This window comes from Thunnus maccoyii, chromosome 13 (genome assembly GCF_910596095.1).
Source record: "Thunnus maccoyii chromosome 13, fThuMac1.1, whole genome shotgun sequence".
Taxonomy (NCBI): Eukaryota; Metazoa; Chordata; class Actinopteri; order Scombriformes; family Scombridae; genus Thunnus; species Thunnus maccoyii.
Genome location: NC_056545.1, coordinates 11,072,887 through 11,085,328, shown reverse-complemented (window position 1 = coordinate 11,085,328; position 12,442 = coordinate 11,072,887). Strand labels below are relative to the sequence as shown.

Sequence of the window (12,442 nt, the reverse complement as noted above, 5' to 3'; positions counted from 1 at the left end):
TACGCAAGTGGACAACGTTAACAACCCGTGGAACAACCTTAGCAACAAAGGCTGCAGAACAGACAGCCGTTTGTGGGCATGCACAAACAATCTGTCATCACGAGGAGGAATTAGAGGTAACTTTACAAACAGAGCGTTCAGAGCAGGTTGAAGCCCTTGCTTTTGACCTGCAAGGAGCACTTTACATATGTTCACCTCATGTTTTGGAACTTTGACAGTGTTTAACATAGAGACCCGACATCATAACAGTATAAAAATAACAGAACATCAAAAAAAGCATATGTCCTCTTTAAATTATGGAGGGCTGATCCAAGACACTATTTTTGCTGGAATTATCAGCTCCTGGGTACTGGGTCTCTGAAGGAGAACTGAAAATATACACATTTTTTTATTAGGTCAAAAAATGTCCCATTGACATTCCTGAAAGCCAAAATAATTAAAATGCAATTTTCATAGAAACCGTCACAACTTTTTGCAACTTTAGATCACCAGTTACCAACCTAGTACTTCTTAAAATGAAGCAATGTCCATCAGTTTAGACCAATTCTACTTGGTTCATTTCTATATTTGAATGATTAATATTATTAATTGAATAATTAATAGTTCTGGAGAATTAAAATCATCCATGAAGCCACAAGAAAAGAGCAAAGATTTGAGAAAAGTCTGAAAAATAAATATAATTTTGTATAACAGAAATAGGTTTTTCTTGCTTTCTTATCTTGTTGATCATTTCGCGACCCCCAGCCCCCCCCCCCCCCCCCCCCCCACTGGTTTAGATGCTACTGGTGTATACAGAGCAGCCCAGAGGCCTGTTTGATACAGAGTCATGCTTTCGGATGATGTCATGATTGGATTGTTGAATCAAGGCTGAAGTGAGTGTTCAGGGACAAAGTCTGAGAACAGGCAAAGGCCAAACACTCAGCTGTACTTCACAGCTGAGGCATTCAAAAGCCTGATTCATCCTTTCTGTGAGGCATGACCAATGTTAAATGTGTACCTTGGCAAACACGCTCCTTTTTCATCTTTCTAACGAAAACATTCGGTGCTAACTGTCATTACTTTATCTGATTATAAACATCTCCCTTTGCTAAGGTTACTATTTTTTTTATTAGGTTAGATTTTTTTTTTTGATTGTTACAAAATGTAAGTGACATGTTTTTTAATACTTCGAACTGAAACTTTTTTGATTTTTTTTTTTCTGCGAACAATATGCAAATTATAGTTACACATTTGCTTAGAATTCTGAGTCTGACTTATAATCTTTTCATCTATGGGGCTTTTTTCCTGTCTTTATTCAAGAGCGTGATCTTTCAATTTGAGAGCATGATTTATTGATTTCATGTTCAGATTTAGTTCATTCTTTCCCTCAAAACCCTGCCCTCGTACTCAAATAGCCCCTGCTTGTGCGCAGATTTCTTTCTGCTTCTGCTCAAACTGTGTTCTTGCACCATTAGAATGAAAAACTTATTTGAGGTCCTTGACTTTGGCGATCCACCAGACTCCAGCTCCTGAGTCATGAAAATGATGTTATTTTCTCCTCTAGCACACCAACAGGAGGCCAGTGTGCCATATGGCTACTATTATATGTAGCTATTATAGTAAAAGAAAAAGTGCAGGTGCTGGTATATATATATTAACTGTACTTTTATTGTGAAAGTCGTACAAGTCAGCAGGGGAAGTACATTTATTTATTGTATTGTATTTATTGGGACAATTTGCATAGTTAGCTTTAAAGCTAATTTTCATCTGCAGTCCCTTACAATTAAAACATATAACAACACAATAACAAACAGTACGAAGCAAAAACCACACAGGACACACTACGCAAAATACAAAGCCACACACAACAACACATCACATACACCCACAATGTCAAAGCAGGTCATGTCAAAACAAAAACAAGCCTTGGAGGGCGGGAGTGGATGAACCGCCCATATGGGATGCTCTAAGAAGTAAAGCGAACGTGCCCGGAAGGAGGCAGGGATTATTTCATAGGTCAACACTATACCTGGCCTTCTATTGGTTGGGGAGTATTGCACAAAAAAAAATCTGAGAGCAGACATTTCACAAGCACAACAGAAGCAGCCAGAGTGCAAAGAGAAGGGCTGAAGGAAATCTGTACAAGCAAAAATACATCTGAGTGCAAGCATACTGCAGTTTGAGCAGAAGCAGAGCAAAACTACGCGCAAGCAGGGACTAGTTGAATGCGAGGGAAGGGTTTTTAGGGAAAGAATTACAAAAACTGAACGTGAAATATAAAAATCATGCTCTCAAATTGAAAGACCATGCTCTTGAATAAAGATGGGTGGAAAAAAAGCCCCATATTTATCCAATGTAATATTTGTGCTCTACGAGTTCTTTTGTGCACCACTGTGCTCTCAGACTCCAGGCCTATAATTATATCACTCACATAGAAGTGATGCATGAGTGGTCACTTGCATTTAAAGGTTACCAGGGTTTTTTTTTAATATCAGGGTTGACCAGCATGAAAATTCATAATTTAACTCCTGTTGCTCTGCTTCCAGAGTGTTCACATGTTCGTCCTTCCTTTCATGACGTCACGCTGGTGGCAGCCTTTGACTATAGTAATCATGCATTGTTTGTGAACAGGGAAAGTCTTTGGGTATACTTCTGCTTAGTGTTGACACCTGTCTTCCTTTATTACACGTTGAGCTCCCGGCTCTGACTTTATTCTCACAGAACAGTTTACTTCCTGTGTAGTTTCCATCAGCACCCACTGTCTGTTTTCACCGCTGCCTAAACATTACCGCCTCACTTTCAGTAGTAATTCAGCTTTTTAAAACCCCTGATTTTCCCTTTAATTTCCCCTCATAGTAAGAAAAAAAGTAAGAAAAAAACTCCTTACAGTGTCTGTGTCTCATGTCAGTGCTTTTATTTTCTGTCTGTATGACTATAACATCCACATGCACATTAGCATGGTGCACCTGATTTATCAGAAACACTAAAATCTCTTACTTAATTTGGCAGATGGAGTAGAAATATGACTTGCCTAATCGCAGTTGCAATACTGATTCATGTCATTGTTTGGATAGGTTTGGCTATATTGAGGATAGTTTTTTGGACACATGCGTATCTACCGCTACATTTGCTATACTCACTAAAATTCCCTCCTTTTGTTGTTGTTAGTACTTGCAAAAATGTTTATCATTAGCTGTAACTAATTATCTGTTAAAAAATGAGTTATTGAAATATTAAAGAATACATTTTAGCCATAATGAAGAGGTTTTGAAGAAACGGACACTTTTTACTAATTGCCCTGTAAAAACTTTGTACTTTTACATTTCAACCTGAAATTCTGTGAGCTTGTGGACAAGAAATGTGGGAACCAGAAAATGTCAAATTTAAATAGTTTTACTGGAGGTCTGTAGTAGGTTTACTGTAAAACAAAACATGTCAAGCGTGTTTTTCGTTGAATTTTTTTAATTTTAATGGAAACTAATGAATTTAGTAACCTGTGCTTATATTGTACATTTAATGGTACAAATGGTATCTTCTTCAAATTAAGCCATTAACCATGGTTCCCAAGAAATTATTAATTATTAATTATTAAATAGAGGTAGGTAAAATAAGCTGAAAATATGCTCAAAACAGCTACTGCAGATTAAGGGATTTATATGTGTCTTATGTCTTCACTCTGTCTTCATGACGGACTGTAACGTCCCTCTTTTATTATGGTGCGCTTGATTTATCAGACTCATTAAAATCTCTTCTCTTACCTAAAATCAGTCAGTTGAAGTAGAGCTCAGTGGAAATATATTTGCAGCATTTTGGGGTAAAATGAATATTTTCCCAAGTTCTAAACTTAGCTGCAGCGCAGTTTCAAAGCATGACAGTGGAGGTACAGACGTTGTCACACCTAAGCCCCGCTTTACGTCATCACCCTCACACCGATACTGCAAGAGACTTAAAAATAAGAGACTCGCAGTGAAAATCATAGGGATGCAAGGATGCCAGTTTCCCTGGCAACCAGAGAGCTTGTTAACAGTGCGGCATTTTTATTCCTGGTTTTTGTGTGTGTGTTTGTGTGTGTGTGTGTGTGTTCCTCACATTCACACTAGTTAGATCATAGCAAAGTAAAACTTTACTCTGATATCGCTGTTATATCTGACAACAGATGAACAGCAGAGTGGAAAGTTGTAGAGGATGGAAAGCTTCAAACCCCCATGACAGATAGTGTTTGCTCTGCTAAAGTGTTGTGCAAGACGCTCAGTGGAGGCAAACAAGAATAAGGTTTCTGTTTCCTTTTAAAATCACAGTTTACTATTAAACTCCAGGGCACCAAAACCTCGGTTTAATTACGTAGTGACTTATCATGTCTGTCACATTTGAGCAGAAAAAGATGTGTTCATTTGTCTGAAAGATTAAACAATCCCAATTAAAATGTTCTGTTAAAATATATAGTGGCCATTCTCTACTTTGTGTTAATTGCTTGGAAATGTATTTTTTTATTTTTATCATTTACCTTTGTTAATGTTTATATCTTTGTTTAATTTGTTTAAATAATTTATAATTCTCTGGTTTACTAGGTTTACATTTTCAATCAGTTAAAGTAAAGGCTCTTGTAGTTTTAAGGGAGCTTTAGTACAAAATAATATCAACAAACATTATTCATATAGCACCCTTCATATACAAAATTGCGCTCAAAAGTCACAAAATAAAAAGAAAGAGCTAAACTAAGTCTTTCTCAGGCTTTAATATCCTCCTTTCGGTTTGCGTTTGACATCCTGCGCCCCGACTGGTCAGTTCAGTCAACCATAACACCGCATTCAACGTGCGTTTCAAAAGTCGAGCCGATCCCAGTCGATCCAGCGCCGTCACACCGCTTTGACTGTTTCTCAGATATGAGTGTCTGCTCAGACAATAGAGGGTAGAGTACGGTGTAACGTGTAAAAGCAGAAATGAAACACGTCTGCTCACTGTCACGCTGTCATGTGTTGATGATTAACACTTACTATATGGTTTCGCATGGTCTTAAGGTATTACATGTGTTGTCAAAGGCTGATAATAACCTCCTCTGTGCAACAGACCTCCACTGTTGCACAGAGGAGGTCTGCGCTGGGTGATATGTTCCTTCTTTACCAGGAATATAAACACTGTAGTATATTTCAACTTAAGTACACGGCTGCTATAACTAAAGTACCGAATGCGTGTTAATATGGGAATAAACAAAGACATTATCTGTCTGCTACATTGAAATTAGTCTTTTTTTAAACTAAATTATATATTTGTTACCCATTATTATAAGTCACATCTTTAGTAGGAACCAATGGGCTTGGTGCAATTAGAGGCTAATGCATTATTGTTTTTGTGGGATTTGTCAAAATCTAATCAAATTTTATTATTATTATTATTTATTTTATTCCTGAGTTTTGTTTCTAATCTTAACAGCATGTAGGACAATAGATTATGCAATAACAATTACATTAAAGTAACTAACTTTTGGAGCAACTTGTTACCTTTTAATTATATGAAATAACATTTAGACTTTTGCTTTTGTCATCTTATATGTTTTCTTTTCTTTATAAGTCAATCACTTTATGTGTTCCCAAGTGGCAATTAGTTGTTTTGCAAACAGAAACAAGGACAAACCACAAAGCAAAAAAACACATTATAAGAATACAATAAAAATGAGAAGAAAACATAAAGTACACAAGCTAAAACACTTAATGAATAAGTAAAAATTATCTATCTTGCATACAAAAATATTTAAAATTCAAACAGGAACTGTACGTGTGAGAAAGTGATGACAAATAATGAGTAGAGTGTCTAGACTACAGTGTCATGGCCGCATGACAAAACATGAGGAAAACTGTGTATTAGAAATGAAATATGATAATAAATGAGAGTCAAGTCATATGAAACCTGGATTTTAGACACTGTACTTTTGCACTGTAATAAGTAACTTTTACTATTACTCTGACGTTTGATGTCTTCTCCTAACAAAAGTAACGGCCCCTGTACTACAATAAAAATTTGTTAGTGCTCATTACCGCCCTTACTGTAACAAAACACTACAAAGTTTCTTCTGGTCTTGGGCCCTTTTATGTACACCACACAGGCTGGTTGTCAAGTCATTTAAAGGCTCAGATGCTGCAGCGCTTTCACTCTCAGTGGTTATAACCACCACAGCACTTTATCAGTGCAGGAATACTATTTTCAGCTCTTTGACTCTCGGTTTAACATGCACGCGTTCTGATACCGAGCTCACACAGAGCCAGTTTGAGTCAAATGGTTTCCCTTTGAAGTGTTTCCCGAGACGCTGACATGGAGACCGTGAGATAGTTGCTGCAGTTGTTATTAGACGGCCGCTTTAAAAGGGGCATTCCAAAGAAAACTGCCCCATTACTGCTGTTAATTTTCCCCTTCAGGTTTCCCAACAACAAACAGGGCTGACGGTGTCAATGCTGAAGCAGAAACGTGACTTACAGAAACCAGCGTCATGTTTCCATCACATTCAAGTGTGACAGACTAATAACTAAAGTAGAACTTGTCCACGCTTTTTTTTCAGGATTTCTGTTTTGATGATAGCCATACAGTCATTTCAGGGAACATGGGTGTTTTAAAATAAAAAAAGATGTAAAGTCTGCTATCTTAATATCTAAAGTATTAACATTCATTGTCATTAATCCCATTATTCATCAGTGTTCTTAACTGCAGCCTTTAAGGGAAGCCTCTGAGAAAGCAATAAAATAACCCATGTTGGTTGTGTCCACTTTAAAGAATAAGTCCCAAACATGCATTGGCACATGTTTTTCTTGCTGTAATCATTCCTCCTGTTCATACCAGCAATTAAGAGATCCTGTCATAATGCAAAAATGTATTTAAAAATGTATTTGAAGCTAATGTGAGGCTTCAGGTGTTCAAATTATCAATTCAATATCTTTAAAAGTTACTCTTTTTAGTGCCAAATTGCCTCTTTTTGTTACGATCCTTCCACCGCAGTTGAAGACAAAAACAACGTCTGTCAAAACACGGAGGGAATTTTTTTTTACTAAAAAAGACTGTAACTGTGGAAGATATCCACTTTATGTGACTAACGCAGACAGCTGAAGCCTCATATTATCTTCAGATAAACTTTTAAATACTTTTTTTGCTCAAAACGAAGGCTGAAGGATTTTGTCTCCCGACGCTAACGTTGAAAGTGCATTTGGAGGAGATCTTCTAATAGCCGGTATGAACAGGAGGAATGATTACAGCGTGCTAAACCCGTTTCAGTGTTCACATGGGCACCTGACTGTTGTTTAAAGACAGACTTGAACAATTGTGAAGCCGTCCTTTGAAGGCAGCTGTTTATGTTTTGTGTCTGAGGCAGGACTGTACAACTTCTCTAACAATTCTCTGCTTCAGTGCTTGCAAGCTAAACTGTAAGCTACATGCTACAAGGCGTTCTACCGCCTGCCTATAAGGGTAAACCCCGTGTTTACAATAAGTGGAGTTTACCCCGATAAAGTCAAATGTTGAAGCTTGTTTACATGTCTGAATTAGATACACGCTGCTGAGAGAAAGTCCCTTCTGCCTCTTCAACTCTCTCTTCACACACATTTATCATTTGTCTATATAGTAATGTTTTGGCTGTGAACACAGATAGAGTGACTTTTTTTTTTTTTAATTTATCACAATAAATCTCATTGAATCTGTGTTTAAATACCTGTTAACGAGTGTAATATCTGGTCAGTTAACCTTTACTGTAGAAACATTTTACTCAAGCACAGGAAGAATCACTACAAGCTTATGCTTCTAATTTTTATATATATATATATATATATATATCTATATATATAATATTGTTTTGCTCAGTCAGCCTACTACTTCACTGTGTCTTTACTTTTTTTAAACAACATATTTATATTTTCTGAGGTTCTGTTGAGGACTGAAGAGCAAAGTCAAGTTCACACAAGCCACATTATTAAAATAGTAAATAAAAGCAATAAACAATAAATAGATTTATGTGACTAAGAACAAAAAAGATACGACAACATAGGATTTCTATCATCTTGTTTATGTGTTTATGTAATACAGTAGAGCTTCTTGCAAGAAAAGAGGAGGCAGAGGAGAGGGTGAGAATGAATAACGGAAAGACCATAAAAGTAATATGGGAGGATGGATTCTGGGAAGAGACGCAGAGAAGGATGACTGTGATAAAGAAGGGAGAGAACAGGAGGAGGGGAAGGGAGGAAGGGTGTGGTGGGACAGACAGAGGGAGGGGAGGAAGGATCAGAGTGGTGAGACAGGTCGACTGACTCAGTCACATTCCTGTCGTCCAGATTTATAGCGGCTCAGGGTCCTGAAGCAGGCCCGGAGCCGCGGCCAAATTACAGTCATCTACAGCATTCCTCTGCTGCAAACACAGGTTAGCAGCTGGGCTGCGCTAAGTGCTAGGTGCTGCCTGTTGACAAATGACTTCCTTTGAAGGGCACAAAGAGAGAGACCAAGGGAGAGACAGACTGGATATTTACTGTGTGAGGACACAGAGTCAAGCTGTCTGTGTTTCTTTTGTTGGAAAACATTTCTGCTAAAAGTAGAGATGGGGAATGTGAGACGGTTTGTTTGTATCCATGTTTTGGTTTATGTCTAAGTGTATCTGTGTGTTTTAAAATGTGGGAACTTTTACCACGGTCCCTAACTTGTGTAAAATAACCAGTGAAACTAAATGGCTACATCAGCACCCAGTGTAGATGTCAGAGGAGGGTCCCACACACACACACACACACACACAGGGAGTGTGTGACCTGTGTTAAGGGCACCTCGGTGCTTAATATCAGGTTCCCAGACTACTAATAGTGCTAATAGCCCATAGACTCAGGGCCAGGGGGCACTGACCCAACCTAATGAGTGTGTACGTGTTTAGAAGACAGATAAATTGCGACATATATAATTTATAAGTGTGTGTGAACTTCTTAAGTAACAATATGTTAGACAGAAAAGAGATTACAATGTTGTTAATGTGTGTGTTTGTGTGTGTGTGTGTGTGTGTCCTGCAGGCGTTCACAGGCACCAGTCCCAGGACCTCTCAGGGTACTACTCCCTCCCTCCAGGCAGCGTCGGCCAGATCACTCCATCCATGGGCTGGTGAGTCTCACACAGACACACACATAGCTGTACACGCTGTGACTCACTCAGTCCTTTGTGTACTTGTGATGACCTTGTAATAACTCACATTCATTGCTTATCATTAAAGGCACCAGGTAGTTTTTTTGAGGATTGGGATGATGAGAACTGATACTACACAGTAATGTTGAATACTGAGTGACATTACTTCAAATAAAAAAAATGTAGCAGCTGTTATTGTAAATGATTTGCAGCTACGTGCGGCAGTTTTGTAACCAAATGTATTAAATGACGATGCAGATAATAAAAAGCACTGATTTTACACGACTTTAAGGATAATATTATACTGCATGTTGCTTCTAATAACAGGAATTATTACTATATTACTGCCAAAGTGTTATCATGAATGACTGAATGAAAAAAATCTCTTTGAGGCACAAATATGCTTCTGCAGTTTAGTCCAAACTCCAAAAAGTCATTTGCTAATCTCTACAATCATTATCACTATTTCACAGCATCACATATACACGTACACACTCTGACCTAGGGCAGTGGTCCATACATCACTGTCTCACCTGCTGTCAGAGCGGATAACCCGAGGTCCCATTGGCATGGCAACCACCTTCTTTGATCCCTCGTGTTTAAGGACTCTTATTTCGACCTCTCAACCTCTGGTCAAAACAAAAGGAATGCAGACAACTGCTAAAATTTAAATTAAACGTCAACCAAAATCATGTTGAATGACATGTTAAAGTAAACTGCATTAGAGACACTAAAGGTCTGTGTCTAAGTAGTCACAAGCGAATCCTTTGGCATGTTTACTGAGTAAAAATCAAATTATCAATAAAAGAGACTTTATGTGATTTAAAACTAAATCGTTGCCAAGGAATCATCTTGTAAAGGAGAAACAAGAGACGGTAGTGAGCACAAGTCATGTTCCCAAACGGTCGAGGCAGATGGCCGCCCACCCAGAGCCCAGATCTGCTCGAGGTTTCTTCCCATTAAAAGGGAGTTTTTGCTCATGGGGGAAATAATATTGAAAAGTGAAAAGTGCTTTGAGATAACTTCTGTTATGATTTGGCGCTATATAAATAAAATTGACTTAAAATTGGCAGGTGCAGGTAGATTATAAACTCAAATAAACTCACAAATTATCCATCAAAATGAGTGTGTTCTTGGCTTATATCCAGTAGAAGTCCTCTCAGCCTGTGTCTATCCTGGATTAGATTTTTACAATAGTTCTTTATGGGGACGGAGCAGCAGCAAGCAGCAGCAGCAGCACTGATGAAGAAAGCTCTCTATAACAGCCACATCTGTTCCATATTCAGCTGTTTCATTTTTCATCAGTTGAATTAAGCGTCGATTATGAGCTTGCAATGTCACGCTGGTTGATTGTGAACGTCTTAAGTCAGGCTTCCATTGATTTATGGATCAACGCAAATCCATTTATTACAACCTACACTATCTGTGCCTGGACAAATCCCCTGCAGGAACAGTTAAAGGCTTACATCAAAATGTCACGGAGATTTGGAACGGAGGCTTAAAACTTTGTGTGTGCATTTGCTCACATGTGTGTATATGTCAGTTTTTTCGTGTTTCTGTAGGACGAGCTGTCCGTCCCCCCCAGACGTCTCTCAAGTCTGACGTCAGACGTTTTATCTTTTTCAGACACTTCACTATGGATTTTCACAAGTCTTATTAACAGCTAATCTCCTCTAACCCAGATTATCTGTTTGTTTTGGCCACTCGTAGTGTGCTTTACTCGCTGAAGGAGGAGGAGGAGGGAACATAGAGAATGATTGTTTAAATGTCAAACTTTTGTTTTCTGTTGTTTTGACAATTAGCCTCCTGTCCCTCTTCGACCACCTCCATATGTCCCCCAGGTTTTTTTGGCTGATTGGTTGGTTGCCCCGGGTCAGGAGGCCGTCAGGAATTATTTTGTTGTTTGTAAGGATGCAGTTTGCAGTGGCGACCACTGTGATGGGAGCATGAGTCTCACAAAAATGTTGTTTTATTAAATACAGTAATGAGAGTTGAAGCAGATGTTAAAAAGACTCTTTAACCTCTATCAACCAAAGCAAAGTCCTCTTAAGGTACAGTGGCCTGTAAGCAAAGGTGTCATATTTGAGGGGACACAGTTTCACAATGCATTTGTTAATGTTCACACCAAACCAAGTTGTTACCAGTAATAATCTGCTTTGGCTTCTTTGGTTGTGATCAAACTGCCCCCCATCACTAACTATCTACAACTATAATTGAATGACTCTTATTAACACTATATTACGTTAAATAGCAATATTGAACAAGAAAAAGTTAGCGAAAAGGCTTTAAACTCAGTGGTAACGTTAGCTGGTTAGCTAGCCAGCATTGTTGATGATTTAACATTTAAATAAAGAAAGCTCACAAACATGTAGCTACTGTTTTTACTTACACTGTGTGACTCTTGATAAAAAAAAAATCATCTATGTCCACTACCTGTTATTGTAGAACGCACTTCAGTGCTGCAAATTTGTCGTGATAAACACAATAATTTAGCTACTAATATTAGCAAAGGACAACAAGCTAACAGTAATGTTAGCGGTTAAAACCTCAAATGCTAAAGACACTTTAAATAGGGAAATTCTGAAGCTCTAAGTAATTTACAAATTTACAAATTCAATAAAGTCACACTGTTTTATGGCGTGAGCTAAGATTGTTTGTTTCTACATCGCAGTGCTTTTTCAAGCTGGAAGGAACCAAGTAGCCTAAACAGAGAGGGGTGGACTTTGTTTAGCAGGCACAGTTAAATATGAATAAAACATACAAAAAAGCAACTTTAGTTAATATACTATATTATTAAGACTAATTAAAAACACTTCTTGTGAAAATAGAATCTAACAATTTCTAAAGCCATCCAATTTCAAATTTTTGAGGGGACACGTTCCCCGTCTCTGCCTGTAAGTGATACACGCAATTAATAAAGTTGCATTTTTACAGCTTGGTAATTAGAACATAGAAATCTAGTCTAAATAGAAACACATCACCATAAAAAGAGACTTAAAGAATTACATTTTGAGCCTTTGTTGCTGAAATATCTCTCTGTTCTCCATGATTGAGCAACTGAAATTGCAAGTATGTGGGAGGTAGAAGTTGGCTGTGTCTAAAATGTCAGTTGACAGAAATAAAGTTCAAGTTCAAGCCAAAAAGTTAGAAAATAAAGCCAAAATCCACGTTTTATGGTCACTTTTGTTCTCAGAGGCAGTAAAATTGTACTTATTGGTGCTTTAAATAAATACCTGTAGAGGAAGAGAGCAGACAGAAGTCTTTTTGAGGCCTGTAGTGTTACGAGAGGGAAGAAACAGGTTAAACAAAGCGTGAAAGCTGTCCTCTTTTG

General features: G+C 37.9%; 1 protein-coding gene across 12 annotated transcripts in view; it reads left to right on the top strand.

Annotated features, from left to right (window-relative positions):
- tcf7 (transcription factor 7) overlaps nt 1-12,442 on the top strand; it is a 112,189-nt gene that overhangs the window by 85,061 nt on the left and 14,686 nt on the right. For all 12 annotated transcript variants that reach the window (XM_042430196.1, XM_042430197.1, XM_042430191.1 and 9 more), the window contains one exon: nt 9,003-9,090. In XM_042430196.1, the coding sequence (XP_042286130.1) occupies nt 9,003-9,090 (88 nt within the window). The remainder of the gene's footprint in view (nt 1-9,002; nt 9,091-12,442) is intronic.